The following is a 17,792-nucleotide window of genomic DNA, read 5'->3' on the forward strand; positions in this document are numbered from 1 at the left end:
CCTGGGATCTCTCCTCCCTACTGCAGGTCTACGTCCCCATCACTCATCATCACCTGAAAGCACACAGTTTATGATACTTTACTCGAAAAGCAAAGGTTCCTTGTTGGGGTTCTCCCAGAAGCCCTATTCTTCCCCTTCAAAGCAGGCTCTTCTATTCCTTGCCACTTCCCACCCCATTTTCTGAGTCCCCCATCCACTTCCTTGGGTTCACAGGTAACCAGTTCTCTGCCTCTATAGGAAGGGTCCCTCCCGGGTCCCTTGCAATCAGAGGCACTTCCATTCCATGTAACTGGAGTGAAATTCCATTTCTCCAAACTCTTCTTCTCTATTAGGGTCTTTTTATTGCCCTCCCCCTCCTGTTGGCACCTGGGTTGAGCCCATCAAAGGAGACCTGACAGAGTGAGCTGGAGCAGAAGTGAGAGTTTCTGAGCTTCGTCCCTATGCCAGAAGATACTTCTTTTCTTTTCTGGATAGGGAGATGGGAAGGACAGGGAGGAAAACCTGATCTTTGGAAATAGGCTTATTTATACCAGTCCAAACCCCCAGTGTGCATTCCTCACAGCTGTAAACCCATGTGAGCAGCAGATGGGCATCGAGGGACACACAATTTCAGTCTCCCATCCTCTTTCTTTCCCGCACTTCTAGGGGGGGTACCTCGAGATTTTAGACTGGACTGAATCCTTCCCAAAGCTCATTAGTCTGGGAAACCTGGTCCCAATTGTAGAATAGGGAGGGCCATGTCCATCTAAGCACAGGAAGAAATGTATATGGGATGGGGGGAAAAATCTATCTATTGCCCCTTAGACTAAGAATTCTATTTTGAGCTCTGGAGAAGGTGATGCCTTGGAACTGTCTCTTGAAGTCAACAGGGTTTTCTCTCCATCTTCCATCTCGAAGCAAATATTCCTAAAAAGGGAATTAATTATTCTCTGGGTTCTTTAAAAATTCTTTAATTGTAAATTCAAAAAAGTGTCCTCTATTAGCTGCTATATCTATTTATATATAACATATATATATATAAACAAATACAAATTCAGGTACAAATTCAAAGCAGCAAAAGTGACCACATAGCTGAGTGCTAACAATGCCTCATTATTTACAGAGTGCCCCTTTGTCCTTCTTTTCTCCATCAGCTGGGATCGTGCTGCTTCCTGAGTAGTTCAGGAAATGAAGACCCAAACAAGGCAGGTAGATTCCACAAAGCCACCAGGGCACATTAGTAGATCTAAGCACTGAGTCCAGGCTCTCCAGAACCCCTCAGCCATCCTGGACCCCCCTTTAGCCAGCAGCTGTTGAAGAGTTCCTTCTCTTCACTCACCCCTATGACAGTGCCCACCCCTAACCCCATCACTCCCCACCAGCTGCCAGGAAAGGATATTTCAGCCCAAGTGGTCCACCCTTGATTGCCCAAGATGCCAGATTGCCCAGAAGTACTTCTTGTCTGGGGTGGAGGGAGTGGGAGGGTTGGTTCTGGCCAGTATAACCGTGAGGGCTTGGAGGCAAGGGAAAGAGAACCCCTGAGTCTATTGATCTTCTTTGACCCAAGTCTTAACCTATTCACAGCTGCTGGAGGCCTTCTGCATTGGCTAGATGGGCTCCTTCCCCACCGTAATTACCCCCTTCTCTCCCAAAGTCTCAGTCGCTGCTAAGGAAGGCACACAGACCTCAGGATGGATGGATGGAGCCTTTGACTCCTCGATTTCAGCCAGCAGGGTCTCTTCCCTAGACACCAGGGTCAACTGTTCACTTGGTAGCTCATAGGGAATTTCTGGTCTGTTTACCATGGTCCAGGGGCCTTCAGTGAGTGGGTATGGGGAGAAGAGAGGCGTTCGCTCTATCCTGGCCCAAGACACAATGGCAGGAAGGGCTCAGTATTATGGGGATCACAGATTCAAGCATTTAGTCCCAGCACGTTGAATGCAGCTGATATATCATTAACCTGTCTGAGGAGTAAGTTCCATAATCTCTCTGGCAGCCAGGAGGCAGTAGGATTGATTGATGAAGCATTTTTCTTCCCCCTAGGTTGGATCCTAAGGGATCATCTAGCTTGTTAGGCCATACATGGGAAGGAGAAGGCCAAGAGAGCACCAAAGAGCCATAGACCATGCGTCCAAGGGGGAAATTGTCCACAGACGAGCCACTGTCTCTAGTCCTTCTCCCTTGGCAATACAATTATCATCTCCTTCCATGATAAGCAGTTCTAGATTGCTTCTGCATTGGGAGAGTCCGGGACAGGATCTGCAAGAGGATAGAAAAGCAGAATGAGACCAAACTGCTCCTTCTTCCTCTTTCTCCAAGCTAAAGCATTTTGTGACTCCTTAAGACATCGAGAACGAGGATGATGCGATGTAGCCCTTCTCTCCTTCTCACGGCCTACAGGCTCCCCCAGAGACTCTTGGGAGGTGGGATGGGAAAAAGCTATAACAAGTTATAACGAGCATGACATTAGGCTGTGCTTACCCAGTGATGGGAAGAAGACATCTCCAGGACCAGGAGGGGAGAGTGGGGTACTGGGCTCTGAGAGAAGGTGCCGTCCTGACTCTGAAGGCTGTCTCTGAGCCATGTAGGACAGAGGGGGCCTGGACTTCAATTCGGGTATCCCATGAGGCACAGCTTCAAAAGTTGGGTTCTCAATACCCTGAGCATTGCTGTAAGAGAAGCGAACCGTTAAAAGAGCCTCCTCCAAAGCCTTACACATCTACCACATCTCCTTTGTATCCAACTGGTCCAACATCTTCATTCCGGACTTCTTTCTTCCCTGTCTCATCCCCCTGGCCTGGGACTCGGGATTCTCAGCCAGACCAAACTCATGGCCCCAGAACAAGGCTCGGCCCCCTCTCCCATCTATGAGAGAAACCAACGTAGGATGACCAGAGCATCCGAGGAGGTTGGGTTTTTTTCTCCCTGGTATCAATCTCCAGGGCAGGAGACAAGCCCTAAAGCATTCTTAGTTAAACTATCCTGAGTCTATTATGTCTCCTATGCTCATTATCATAATGATAATATTCAGCCTGGGATAATTAATTCTGTAAGTCTAGTTTGAGCTGGGTAGAGGGGGAACTGGGTGGGAAATTAATCTTAGAATATTGGATTTCAGAGTTGGAAGGGACCTCAGGGGTCATGGAGACCAGCCCCTACCTAAGCCAAAATCCCCTCAGTGGGGATCGCTACATCTTCTTAATGTCTAGATGTGATCATTGCTCAGACCCTTCTAATGGCTCCCCATTGCCTACTAAATAAAGTTAAAACTCAGCCTGGCATTCAAAGCCCTCCACAGTCTGACTCCACTAGAGATTTCCAGCATCATGGCAAATTGCTCTCCTCCATGAACCCTACGCTCCAGGCAAACTCTACTCACCATTTGTCCTAAATACAGCCAGCCATCCCACACCTTCCGGTCATCTTCTCTCCTCCCAGATCATCCTCTCCCCTCCTCCCGCCTCTGCCTGCTACAATCCTGGCCACCCTTCAAGAAGCTGCCTCTGTCCTATGAAGTCTTTCCAGCTGAGAACATTCCCTCCTTCCTTTAAGCACAGGAACCCATGTTCGGGTCGTAGAGTTTCTCAGCTGGATGGGACCTCTGAGATTAGTGGTCCACCTCCATCAGGAGCTTCTTGTAATGTTTATATCGCGTTTCAATTCAACAAACATTTGTTCAGTGCCTACTTCTGTGTCTGGCTCTATGCCAGTCACCGAGGATGCGAAGATAAAATAAAAATAACCCTACAATAGCTCATGTCTATCCTACCCGGGATAGGGAGAGCCAGATGGGACAACCTGGACTTAAATACTTATAAATACAAATTAAATACTTAAATACAAATATATAGACAAGTATAAACACAAAGTCATTGGAAGTGTGTGAGAGCACTAGCCGTTGAGTGGAAAAGGAAAGGCTAGTGTGTAAGAGATGGCCCTTGAGCTGAGCCTTGAAAGGAACTAGGGATTTCAGGAAGTGGAGGTGAGGGGGAAAGAGCTTCCCTTTTAGGACTCTTCCAACCCTAAGATAATAGTATTCTAAGTAAAATGACTTCCTTTTATTTGTCTGGAAAGCTTTCTCAGGCTGCATGGAGGGTCTCCATCCCATGTTCATATGCTTAAAGGCTTGCTGTCCATCCCCCTTCCCATCCCACTCATGAAAGTATGGACTCGGGCCCTGCCCCTCCAGCCTCCATCTCTCTAGACTAAAGTATTCTAATACTTTGAACTTCAAGTCAGGACTGAGCCAAAGGCTCCAGGTGTCTGAGGCTGGCACCTTGGCCTAGGCCTAGAACTAATTTGCATTCTTGGTTTTGGTATCTTTGAGTTGTTTGCTTCTTCCTCCCTCTCTTCCCCGGCTACCCCCAAGATCTAGTGCCTGGCAAGAACCCTTCTCATGCATCCAGAACCCTTGGGCCTGTGTAGAGAGGAGGAGGGCCAATGGCAGCAACCAGCGTGGGCTATGTGTCCTCAGGAACAAGACCTGGGCTGCAGCTCTGCCTCTGACTCTCGTGACCGTTCATCCCTAGAGACCCTATTGTTGAGCCACAAGGCCTCAAGAAGTAGGTGGTCATAAATTAAGGGTCCCCAGGAGGCCCTTCTGCTACGAAATACCTTCTTCGCCAATTAAATAACCTCTTGGAATCCTCTGCAGACATGCGCATTTGGGTTGAATTAAGACATGATATAACCTGAGAAATGGAGCACATCTAGTGATACATGAACAGAAAGTAGGGTTCATTGATAACAAGCTGAGCAGAGCTCTAGGGGAAATGGTGGGGCAGGAGGCAGATGTGGAAGGGAAGGCTGGAAGAGATTGGGCAAGGGCCCTGGGGTGAGATGCGTCACTGAGGATGTGGGGTGGAGAGAAGCTCTGAAAGGGTTCCTAGGCTCTTGGAATCAGAGATTCAGTTGGAAGGGATCATGGAGAATTTGCCCAAGGGCACCTAGCCAGGGACCAAAGTGGAATTTGAATCCAGGTCATCAGATTCCAAATCAAGGGTACATTTCAGGATTTGTCGTTATTCAGTCATTTCAGTCGTGTCCAACTCCTTGTGATCCCATTAGGAGTTTTCTTGGCAAAGATCCCAGAGTTGTCTGACATATCCTTCTCCGACTCATTTTACAGATGAGAAAACTGAGGCAAACAAGTTTAAGTGATTTGCCTAAATCACCCAGCTGGAAAGTGTCTGAAGTCAAATTTGAATTCAGGTCCTCCTGATTCCAAACCTGGTGCTCTGTTCACCATACCACCTAGCTCATTTGAGTACCATGATTAGAAAGTGCAGAAAGCAGGAAGGAGGGCAGGGAGAGGAGAGAGAAAGGAGAGAGAGGGAAGGAAGGAAGGAAAGAGAGTGAGAAAAGGATGATTCTAGACAGCTAGCCCTGTCTGACCAAGAATACCCTTCCCCTTCCTCATAAACTCTGGCCTGGACTTCTGGGTGTGGGACAGCCTACAGAGCCTCAAACTAAAGGAAAGGAAGGAAGAGTGGGACGGTGCCAAGCTCTCCAGCAGGGAGAGACTTGGAAGAGCCAACAGGAAACTGGAGCAGGACCGCCAAAGGTCCTTACTTACCTCTCCATCCTCACCAACTCATGGGCACCTGGAAGAAGACAAAGGGTCTGGGTCAGAGAAGGGAATCCTTGGGGGAAAGGGCATATGTAGCGAGCTGGGTGTGTGTCTGTAAACATGTCAGGGAACAAAGATGAAAGGACAATGACAAAGAATCTGTGAGCAGATTCTTCAGTCTTCCCAGCCTTAAGAAGCAGGAAATATAAATCAATGATTTATTTGTTGACCTAACAGGTGGTAGGTATCCTGAGGGCAGGCCGCTAGTGGCCCGCCATTTGCATTTCACAAGTATGGTTTCCCATTCCCTGGTGGAAACCAAATCAGCCAATGCTTTGATATGGAAACAGGCCTAAATAAAGACCTAAAGCATCACTTAAACTGAAGCCCAGACCATGGCTTGCTAACTGTTTTTCCTCTCTGGAGACAGCAACCCATTCTGCTCTTTAGCTTTAACTTGTGTGATGCCCCAGCTACAGCTGATGGGCGACTCTTCCCATTCTTTTGCTTATCAGTCATGTCATATCTCAAAAAAATGGTTGTGTTCAAAGGGCAGGTGGTTGTGAATATTTGCACCTTGGGAAGGACCTTGATGGGGCAGCAGGCCCAGACTGTGAGCTCCTTGAGGGGAGGAACTCTTTTTTGCCTTCCTTGGTACCCCAATGCTTCACCTAGCACCTGGCACATAGTAGGCACTTAATAAGTGCCCGTTCACTGACTCACTAACATTTTTTCCCAAACCTTATCTTCTGTCTTAAAATCAATACCATGTATTGGTTCTGAGGCAGAAGAGTACTAAAGGCTTGGCAATAAGAGCTAAGTAACTTGCTCAGGGTCATGCGGCCAGGAAGCATCTGTAGTATTCTCTTGGTCGTTCCAGACGGCTTCTCCGTCAGCCCTCAAGGGCTTTGGCTCTCTTTCTGGGCCAGGTTTTTAGGGAAGCCTCCCAGCAGGGGCCAGGGTGGACCCCAAGAAGTTTGCGGAGCCCTCTGCGACCTTCTTAGGGTTGTGGAGAGGCAGGATGCTGAGGGATCTGCCATTCCCGCCCCCTCCTACGTGGACGAGTTTGTTTTCCCCGAGTTACAGTTCTCTGTTCTGGTCCTATAAAGGGGACAGTGTTGTGGTTTGGAATATAAGGAACGGAAACCATCTATTCATCTGGAAAATAAGTCTCAGATTACGCAATGGAGTTGGCTGGGAGCTGCCTTCCCTCTCATCCTTTTCCATTTTTTGCCTTCATGAACATGTTTTATGGATGAGTGTGAGCAGAGCGGATAGGCTGCTGGCTAATTGCTGGGCAGTTGGATCCCTGGTGGAATTGAGGGGGAGGGAGGGACGGCCCTTCGTTGGGCCCCTCCTATCCTCCTCTCATTCTAACCACCCCTTTCCTGTGGGCAGCAGGGACCCTCCCCAGGAGAAGGGAATGCAGGGGGCCTTGACAAAAACAACAGAGACCACAGCTGTCCGGTCTGGGCTTTTCTGGCTGAGAATAAATTTCACACATCGTACTGCGAGGCTCAGACTTTGTCAACAGCCAGGAGGAGAGCTCGATTGGCCACCCGGCCATGGCTCTGCTGTCCAGGTTCCCAAGAGATAAAGGAAAGCAGGTAGTGAGCCCCAGGGACCTGCCTTCTCTCCTCCGCCTTTGTGATGGATGGAGACCAGCGCTGGCCGGGGTGAGAAGGGAGGGACTCTGGGCCATCCACACTCTAACGCCCTGCTCTTGGGATCGCCTGGAAGACCCAGGAGCCGAGCAGACTTGCCCCAAATTCCGCCATCTTGCTGTTGGTCTCTCTTTGCTTTATGAGTAAGTCTTGCCTCTTCCGGTCAGTCTGAACTCCAGGGAGGGAAGGAGCGTCTTTAGATCTCTGGACAGCTAATGACCCAGAGCAAGGGCCGGACGCCCTCAAGCCCCATGTTGTGACTGACCATGTATGGCAGCCAAATACTTGTGGGGTTTGGGCTTTTGATGGTTGGTTTTTTAAAGCCATACCTTCTGCCTTAGGATGAATTCAAAGACCGAAGAGTGGCAAGGGCTAGGCAGTTGGGGTGAAGTGACTTGCCCAGGATCACACAGCCTGAAAATGTCTGAGGCCAGATCTGAACCCAGGCCCTAACCATTGGGATACCTAGCTGCCCCACTACTTATGGTTTCTGAACCTAGGAATTTTGAGGACCTGGTATGGCCATGGCCAGTTTGGAGTGGGGAGATGGGACAGTATTGGTAAGCAATAGGGTGAGATCTAAGCAAATTCTGCTGATTGACAGTAATTAATATTGTAGATTGCCTCCAAAGGTTAAAGCTATAAAGAATCTGAGACATCATCTAGCCTAACCTCTTCTTGTTACAAGTTGGGCAATGGACTTGCCCAAGGCCACACAGCCTGGAGGCCAAAGATCTCTGCAAAAGGAGCAAACTCTCCTTATTCAAGCCATGTGACCACATTGGGTGCAGCCATTGGACCCATGGGAGGCAGCCATAGGTGCCTGACTCCCAGGTTCAATTCCCGGCCGAGCACGTGGCCCCCAGATGCCTTGCGTGGTCTACACCTTCCATGGAAAAGGAGGAGAATGACCCCTGTCTGCACTGTTCCCCCACTTCCAGGGGAAGAAAGCATTCACACTGGCGCCAGAGATACTTACGCCTGTTGGAGGCTGCCTGCTGCTGTTTGTAGACCAACAGGAGAATCAGGGGCAGACAGAGGATGCCCACAATGCAGGCTCCAGTGGCCAAGGCTGCTGCTGTGATATCTAAAAGAGGAAGAGAAATGTTGAAGATGGGTCCCTCAGGCTGGGTCGGGGGAAGGGTGTGAGACAAATGAGTTCTGCAAATCTGCCTTTCACTTCCCAAGGGAGAGACTAAGGTCCAGAGAGGGCAAGCAACAGGGGGCAGCGAGGTGGCTCAGTAGGTTGAGAGTCTGGAACCAGGATGTCCTGGGTTTAAATCTGGCCTCAGATACTTCTTGGCTGTGTGACCCTGGGCAAGTCACTTCATCCACCCCCATTGCCTAGCCTTTACCACTCCTCTGACTGATAACCAGTATTGATTCTAAGATGGAAAGGGAGAGAAAGAAAGACAGAGAAAAGAGGAAAGGGAAGGGGAGGGAAAGAGGGAAAGAGAGAGGGAGAGAGAAGAAAGAGAGAGGGGGGAAAGAAACAGAGGGAGGCAGGAAGGAAGGAAGGAAGGAAGGAAGGAAGGAAGGAAGGAAGGAAGGAAGGAAGGAAGGAAGGAAGGAAGGAAGGAAGGAAGGAAGGAAGGAAGGAAGGAAGGAAGGAAGGAAGGAAGGAAGGAAGGAAGGAAGGAAGGAAGGAAGGAAGGAAGAAGATTCCTTTGTCTTGAGAAGGATAAACTTGGCTCCCTAAAAGAACCCAAGCCTTACAGCCAAAGTTTAGCACCCAGGGCAGCCACAGCCCACCTCCCCTCAATAGGGACCAGGTCTATAAAAGTCCTGCCCTTTGATTCTCCCTCCATTCTGCTCTTTCGATTCAAGATAACCAATATGGCGGGAGGGGGAGCAGGAAATATCCCAGCCCCAAAACTGGGAACCAAAACACAAGCAAGGGAAACAAGATGAGACAATGTGCTATTTCCAGTCTTGAGATCCTTAGCTAATTTTAACACCCCATCATTTTGATTCCAAAAGACAGCAGCTAACACATGTCCCCTCCTGACCACAACCAGCTTTGACACAGTTTCCTCCTCAGCCTCAGTCCGTGCCCTGGGGAGCATCTGGGCTTGGCCTCTCATGAGAACTGCCCTCCCTGGCTAGTCCAGCCCACTTGAATCTTTGGATCCAGGGCTGGCCTCAATGTTTACCTCTACAAAATCAGTGAAGAAAGGGCTGAGGATTTTGCTAAGCAAACGAGGAGGCTGAGAACTCAGTTGTACTTTCTTAAATGTGGCTGCCACTTCCTCTGTGGAAGCCTCTCTGCGGCATAGTAGGCACCCTTTAAGAGTTCCACTGGCCAATGATTTTAGTTCTTTCAGGCCTGGTGAGGAACCTCTCTGAACTTGTTCCGGACTTTAGTTGACAGACGGGCTGGTCCGATGTCCTCAGAGTGGCTAAAGCTTGCGCTACACTGATAAAGGCTGAGGAAACCCCAGACTCACCTCTGTACCACAAGAAGGTATTGGAGGAGCGCCATAGTGGCTCAATTTTAAGTATTGCCATAGTATGTTAATACACAAAAAAACATTGTGGTTCCGTCACTGTGGCTACTTCCTCTACACATTGCAACCCTTTAACACCTTAGAGAGAAATGGTAGAGAGAAACAGAGAATCTTGGGGTTTACTGATCCTCAATGTAGAGTTGGAAGGGATGGAGCCTAAAGGCCATCATGTCCAAACCTCCCATTTTACAGAGGAGGAAACAGAGGCACAGAACACTTAGGCAACCTGCACAGGATCACCTAATCAATACAGACCTGAGACAGGATGGAATCCAGGCCTTCTGGTCTCTGACCGAACCCATTGCCCTATCCCCTATACCACACTGTCTGGAAAGAGCCTCATTTGCCATCCAGTGCAACCCAACCCAACAGGCAGAAACAGCATCGCAGCATTGCAGCAAATAGATTTCACCTGAGCTGTTCTCAATGAGCAGCATAAACACAAGGGCAAAGTCAGCTACTTAAGAGCCCAGGTTTCAGGTATTTTAAACCTACTTATCAGTGGCTCAGTAGAATGAGAGCCACATCTAGAGGTGGGAGGTCTTGTCCTGGGTTCAAATCTGGCCTCAGACACTTCCTAGCTGTGTGGCCCTGGGCAAGTCACTTAAACCTAATTGCCTAGCCGCCCCTGCTGCTCTTCCATCTTAGAATTAATGGAGAGAGATAAGAAGGAAGGATATTCTGCCATTCTGACTTTGCTCAATCAGACTCAGCTCTTTCTGCCTTGATTAATCCATATTAGGGAAGATAGATGGTGGCTCACAGATGGCAAACTGGACTAACCAGAGGGGCAGAGAGGGAAGGAGGCTGCTGTTTTATAACCAAGCGTATCCTTCTCTAATCAGTAGCCAAGGGACTTCCACTCCTTACCGAGCACCATCTTTATTCTCCTTCCAAAGTAAGTCAGCTTCGGCTCCTCCTGAGGAGGTAATGCCAGTTGGGGTGGAGAAGGGAGAAGTTGGTGAGGGGGAAGGAGGCGATGGGCCAGACCATGAAAACAGCAGAGCATTGTGGGAAAGACTGGACATAGGTCATTGGAGCATGTTCCCTGGCTCCATAGGAAGTGAGAAAGAAGAGAAAGCCTGGCAAGGCAGGGAGAACAAGGGATGCCAGGCTCCCTGGGGCAGGGGTTCGCCACCTTTTTTTTTTTAAAACCCTTTCCTTCCCTCTTGGAGTCAATACTGTGTATTGGCTCCAAGGCAGAAGAGTGGTAAGGGCTAGGCAATGGGGGTCAAGTGACTTGCCCAGGGTCACACAGCTGGGAAGTATCTGAGACCAGATTTGAACCTAGGACCTCCTGTCTCTAGGCCTGACTCTCAATCCACTGAACTACCCAGCTGCCCCCTCTCCACCTTTTTTGTGCCACAGACTCCTTGCCAAAATCATGCGTTTAAATATATAAAACAAGATGCACAAAGGAAATCAGTTCTATGGAAACACAGTGATCACAATGTTTTTTAAACAAATGATTTTTTGCTTTCTCGATGGGTCGGAGTTAGGGTTAAGGGAAGAGAATTCAAAACAAAAGATAAAATGAAATTAAAACAGCAACAAGTTCTCCAGCCCAGGTTAAGAACCCCTCCCTTGGGGAAAAACACTTTGGGAAGAGGAGATAACAAACTCATCCTCCAGAAGACTCCTTCGACCCTGTGGGTGTGCCCAGAGGTGCCTGGCCACCCCACCCCTTTGGGTAATGTTGAAATCATCTTTCTGCAACTCAGGGGCGGTTTCAAAAGCATTTCCTCCTGTGAGGAAAACCAGAAGAGAGGCTGTTGACGAGGACGGGCCTCTTGTCTCCCAATCTAATTTGCTCTTAATTGCCATCCCAGGCAAATTAGGTCCCCAGAAATAATAATAGATGGGAGAGGATAATGATAGCAATAATCACTCTCACTTGAGGTTGGCATAACTGTCTCATATGACCTTCAGAAAGTGTATGTGACCCTGTAGAGGCACAGGATGGACGATCATCCATTTAGAGCAAAGGGGGGACCTTGGAGGCTGTCTAATCTAACCCCTTCATTTGTCTGACCAGGAAACAAAGACTTAACGAGAAAATGTATGACAGAGCTAAGAACGGATCCCAGACACTCTGGCTCCAAGGTCTACTATGCTGACAAGTGCTAATATTAGCCCCATTTTACAGATGGGTCACAGGTTAAGTGACTTGCCCAAGGACACACAACTAGTAAGTCATCTGAGATGGGATTTGAACCTAGGACTTTCTGGTTGTGCCACACTGAAAATGATGACCCTGTAGTCTAATTTCCCTTAAGGTAAAATTGGAGAATTTGGGTTTGAGTTGAAAACACCAGGAAAAATAGGAAAAAAAATTCAAATTAGACAAAAGGGAAAAATTTCTCGCTGGGCAAGAAGGATTGTCAACAGAACAGATGACGTGGCATGGTTGTGGAAAGTCTCTGGAGAATTTAGAGAACACACAAAAGGGGTGGACCAAGGTTCTCACCCTGGGGCCACAGGCATGTTTCTATGGCAGCTTGGAGACGGGCAACATTCAGTCTAATCTTGTCTTCAAGATTAAGCCAAGGAACAGCTGGGTGGCACAGTGCCAGGCATGGAATTGGAAAATTGGATTCACATCTGACCTCAGACACGTCCTAGCTGTGTCGCCCTGAGCAAGTCACTTAACCCCATTTTCCTAGCCCAGGCCCTTCTGTCTTAGTTGTTACTGAAATAGTAATTAAGGGTTTAAAAAAAAAAAGGGTTAAGCCAAGCTTCCTCGACACAGGGGGATGGATAAATTGGTCCACAAAAGCAATCCTAGAATTCTCTGACCAGCAGTAACAATCTCTTGTATCTCTGCCTTTCCTATAAAGCTCTTCCCTTAGTGCCTCCCTCATTGTCCCTGTGAGGAAAGGAGAGAGAAAAGCATTGTCATTTTTCAGATGGGGAAATTGTCACTCTTGGAGAGGAAATGAACTGGCCAAAGCCATACACCGACCACAAAACCAAAATTTGGGGGCTTTTCCTTATTTGTTTAAAAGCTCTTACTCCTGATTCGAGAATCCAAGCAGTGACAACACTTCTAAGATATAACTGAGGCATTGATGGATAGATTGCTAGACTTGGACTCGGGAAGATCTGAATTGAAAGACTACCTTAGTTACCTACTAGCTGTAGGACCCTGGACAAGTCATTTAATTTTTTCCTGTGACTCAGTTTACTTTTTTGTAAAATGGGGATAAATACGAGCACCTGTTATGAAGATCAAGTGAGAAAATATTAGTAAAGTACTTTGGAAACCTTAAAGTATTATGTAAATGATCATTATTGGGATACGTTGGTGGCCCAGTGGATAGAGAGCCAGACCTAGAAATGAGGAGGTCCTGAGTTCAAATCTGTTCTCAGGCATTTCCTGGCTGTACATCCTTGGCCAAGTCACTTAACCCTCATTGCCTAGCTCTTACCACTCACCTGTCTTGGAACCAATACACAGTATTGATTCTAAGATGGAAGGTAAGGGTTAAAAAATGTTAACTAGTATTATTATATTTCTCACATGACAAGAATCCCCAAGGGAGAAAAAATAAACAAGAAAGACCTACAGAGGTTATCTAACCCTGTTCTTTGCCACAAAATGGGCTTTACTTGAACATCTTCTGGCATGTGTCTTCATGGTCCTCCGTAGAGAGTTCTCTCTTTTCAGAGGAAGTTACCAGTCAAAAATATTGCATGGGAGCAAAGGATCTAGGAAGGCGTGTAATTGAGAAGTGGCAATTTCCATCAAAGAAGGGCAGAGGTCTTGCAAAGAGGAGATTCCCAACCACCCTGGTCCCATTCTTCTAAGGAATCCATTCAGGCCAAGGCATGATGCCAAATGCACCCTTTTGTGCCATCTAGTTACTCTGATGCTATAGTGATTAAAAAAAAAATATTGCAAACTTCCCAAGTGATCTCTCTCCTGGGGCAGGACCGAAAAGAACCAACTGTACTACTTACTCCCTTTCTGTTTGTTTCTGATGTTTCCAGTCCCTTCTTCCCTTTTGATCCCTCAGAACTGTCACCACGGCTTTCCAAAATACACAGCTAATGTTTAGATCAGCAGATTTTGTGTTCCAGTGGAGAGAATATTGTGAGTGAAGTGACCTGGCTTCAAGACTGAGCACTGTGACCTTGGAAGAGTCCATTGGCTTCTCGGAATCTGAGTTTCCTTATCCAAAAAATAAGATGTTTGGACTGGATGAAATGGCAAGCCCCCTCCTAATTTTACCATTCTGTGAGGCCCTGAGGGGAAAAAGGAGGATAGAAAAAGGAGGCTAAGAGATGAGACTGAAGTAGGGGAAGAGTTCAGAGGGGAAGTAGCCAATGATAGGCTCACATGAACTGTGACTAAACACAAAAGGTGTGAGCTTCCCATCACACAAATAGCTCCCTCCTCCTACCACAGTCAGTGAAGTGCTTAGATCAGAGTAAAGAGGCCAGGACAGCCCAGACCTCCTACACTCCTACACAGCCACACAGGCTAATTCAGGACTGGACAGTCTTCTGTTCATTGGTGAAGAGACCCTAGGGGCCTCCGTTTCCTCAAAATGGCAGAGGAATCAACTAGACGTCCTTGAAGGTTCCTTTCTGCTCCCAGATCCTCTCATCCTTTAGGATCAGAGTGTTTCTAACACTATAAATAACTGATTTCTCAAATGAGAAAGCCTGAGATGCAGAGCTTCAGACACTTGGCAGGAATGGTACCAAGGAGCTGAGACATAACCTTTGCCCCATGCGTAGACCAGGGACCTTCATTAAATGAGATTTCAGCTTCATTCAAGTCTGGCTCAAGCCATATTTGGTCTTCTAGACAGGTTCCAGTAAGCCCTTCCAGAAAACGCGTAGACACATCTCCAGTTCCCATTGCTAGAATCAGAGGATTGGAGAACGACAGAACTGGGAGGACCCTTAGGGTGTGAGATGGTCCTTTAGAACATAGAATAGCAAAGCTGGAAGAAGTCTTAGGACACAGACTAGCAGAGCTGTGAAGAGCTTTAGAACCTAGAATATCAGAATGGAGAAGGGCCTTAAAATAGAATGTCTAAACTGTAGGGATCTCAGCATAGAATGGCATAGCTGGAAAGAGCCCACAGAATGCAGAAAATTAGAATTAGAAAGACTTTTATTGATAATATAATTCAAACCTCTCTTTTTCAGATAGGGAAACTGAGGTCAAAAGAAAACAAAATGAAAATGATTGTATAGTTGGTTTTTTTTTAAGAAACTAAGTAATGAAATCAAAATGCAATATTTGGTTCTTTTTGGAGTTTGTTCTAATTTATTGTTCAGTTTATGGTAAGGAAGATGGAAATCTTAGGGTCTTCGGTGCCCAAGAGACCAAGACAAAATATTGAGAGGGCGAGAGACCATTGGGCTTCCCTTCTTAGTTGAAACTAGACCCTACACTTCAGGCAGGTAGGGATCCATTGGTCTCCCCACCTCCAAGGCAACTGGGCCTTTAGAAGTCTGTCTGCTTCCCTAGCCTTCATCCCCAACAGTGAAAACACTGGGCCCTGGGACAACACATGCCCCAGATATGAAAAGGGAACACCGCCTTCTCTTCTCCTCGAACTCTTGGGCCCCAAACTTGAATTCCTGGAATGGGGAGGTAGCTATGGAATCCTTGAGGACAAAAAGGATTCTCCCATCCTCTGCAGAAGCCACAATCCTAGCTGGGTGAGTCCAAAATAAAGGATCACCCCTGGGTGGTCTCTGAGCCTACCTTGTCTCCATCCCCCAAGTAGCTGTCCCCCCATGCCTTGCACCGTTTCCCTTTGCAGTGCCTCTTCCGGGCTTCCCTTAGTTTCCTTCAAGTGTCAGCTAAAAATCCTTCCACACAAAGCCTTTCCAATCTCCCTTAACACTAGTTCCTTTCCTGCCGATTTATCCTTCTACGTCTTGTTTGTACGCAGTTATTGGAGCAGTCTGCCCATTAAAAGGCCGGCCCCTTGAAGGCAGAGGCTGTGTTTATCTTTCTTTGATTCCTACTGAGTAGCACAGTGCCTGCTGGCACATAGTAGGTGCCTAATAAGCCCTTGATGACCAAGGTCTGCCTGGCTGTAAATTATTCACTCGTAGAGAAGAAACTCACTGAGAAACATCCTGGGCTGGCCTTAACTCTTCTCCTCCAGGGCTAAATAAAGTGACTTAATGATGGACTCACAGGATTTAAAAGTCAAGAAGTATTAGCAGAAGATCCTTGGGGGAATGCATGCATTGCTTCCCTAGTCCTTGTCAGAACTCAGGGAAGTAAATGGGGACTCTTCCCAGAGGAGGCCAGGAGGTTTCCATGATGCTAGATGGCGAGATGGGTCAGACCACCATGCTTCTCTCCCTTGTTTTTCAAATGTAAAATCCTACAAGTTACATCAAGCAGTCCAGACGCCTCACCCTTGTCTTCTTCCTGAACTCAGCCTATTGTCTCATTTCACAGAATTCCACCTTTCCTCTGATCTTGAATTTGGACTCTGGAGGGAGTATGGGGAGAACCGACCTTCTTGCTTTTATAAATGAGGAACGGGGAGCCAAAACCTTGCCTTTTTTTCCTATAATGGCATTGACTCCATCCAGGGGACATATAGCCTTAGGGAGACTAAGTATGACCCCCACACACAGCTCACACATCTCCTGCCTTGGATAGTCACCAACCAGTTAGAGTAGGGAGGGCAATGGCATTGGGGTGGATGGAGATGTATCACTTCCCCGCCATCACAGTCCCCACAAGTCCCCCTCTAAGACCTTTGTACGACAGTTGGTCTTGAGGCCAAGGATGGGTAGAATGGATGGCTCCAAGCATGGTACCATTAATACCCTGGGGCCAGATGAAGAGAAGTGGTCAGGAAAAGGGAGTTGTCCAAACCTAAGCTGAAGGGCTACTCAGTCTCTCTAGAATGGGGCACCTGTGGCCACTCATCCATCTGTGACCCTTCAGTGCCCCTTGCCTCTTCTTCCTACAATGAACTATCTTCTTGGGAAAGTAGTTGGGCAGCCATGTGAGGCTGGGAGGGCTTAGAAAAAGCCAAACTTCTATCCCGTGTCCAGGACCAGGGTTAGGGCCCAGCCAGAGGGGACAGGGGACCCAACCAGAGTTCTGGATTGGGGTGGAGCTCTTTGAGAAGTCAGATAAATCATAATCATTCCCGCTGATCTCATGCTTTTTCCATCAGTAAAGGGAGCACTCATTCCCAACAAAATTATAAACCCCCAAAGTACTACATTCATTACAAAACAATTTGCATAGATTTTAGAACTGGAAGGGACACTAGAGGTCATCTAGTACAGCTCCCTCATTTTACAAATAAGGAAACTGAGGCCTAGAGAATTTAAGTGACTTGCCCAGGATTACTAAATAACAAACAGGAGAGGTAAGATTTGAACCCAAGTCCTCTGACTCCAAAATCAAGGTTCTTTCCACTGGACTATAGTTTCTCATATCTGATATTTTTATTCTTTGTTGAACTTCAACCAAGACATGAGAACCACAGATTTAGAACTAGAAGGGCCCTTAAAAGTCATCTAGTCATACATGATTTTTTCTTTGTTCCTCAGCGCAAGCCTGTGAGGCAGGTCCAATTATTAACCCCACTGTACAAATAAGGAAACTGAGGCTCAGACTCGAACAATTCACTGAGAGTCACATGGTCAAACAAAATCTCAACCCTGGTTCTCTTCACTTCTCACACTCAAACTTCTATGACATATTAATTAACCAGAGAGTACAAATTCAAGCTTAGGGAAGGGAAAACTCGGGACAAAGTCCAAGATCAGACAGGTGATTGGCTGAGCTAATTCATAGGTTTTTTTCCATTTAAAAAAGGGGCGTAGGGGAGTGGAAAGGTGTGCTCTGACCTATCTGGCCACCTCACAGGATGGGAACCACCCTGGCCTATTCTGGGAAGAATCCCTACAATCCTCTTAGAGGTCTTCTTTGGCAAGAGCTGGAGAGCCCAGGGGGACGTTCCCACAAGGAGCCTCCTACCTTCTGACTTGGACCTCTTGTATCCTAAGACGATATGGGGCTCTTCTCCTGAAGCCTTCTCATCAGGCTTCCAGATCTGACCCAGGCAGTCC

General features: G+C 47.4%; 2 protein-coding genes across 3 annotated transcripts in view; one reads left to right on the forward strand and one right to left on the reverse strand.

The window, feature by feature from the left end:
* The window catches only part of CDH23 (cadherin related 23), a 655,553-nt gene that overhangs the window by 556,182 nt on the left and 81,579 nt on the right, over positions 1 to 17,792 (forward strand). The window lies entirely within an intron of this gene.
* Positions 935 to 17,792, reverse strand: part of VSIR (V-set immunoregulatory receptor) — a 39,251-nt gene continuing 22,393 nt past the window's right edge. The window contains exons 4-7 of the mRNA XM_007505632.3: positions 8,192 to 8,299; positions 5,555 to 5,582; positions 2,461 to 2,648; positions 935 to 2,238 (exon numbers count right to left, since the gene is read on the reverse strand). Of these exons, the coding sequence (XP_007505694.2) occupies positions 2,201 to 2,238; positions 2,461 to 2,648; positions 5,555 to 5,582; positions 8,192 to 8,299 (362 nt within the window). The 3' untranslated portion in view covers positions 935 to 2,200. The remainder of the gene's footprint in view (positions 2,239 to 2,460; positions 2,649 to 5,554; positions 5,583 to 8,191; positions 8,300 to 17,792) is intronic.

The sequence above is a fragment of the Monodelphis domestica genome, chromosome 1, assembly GCF_027887165.1.
Source record: "Monodelphis domestica isolate mMonDom1 chromosome 1, mMonDom1.pri, whole genome shotgun sequence".
Taxonomy (NCBI): Eukaryota; Metazoa; Chordata; class Mammalia; order Didelphimorphia; family Didelphidae; genus Monodelphis; species Monodelphis domestica.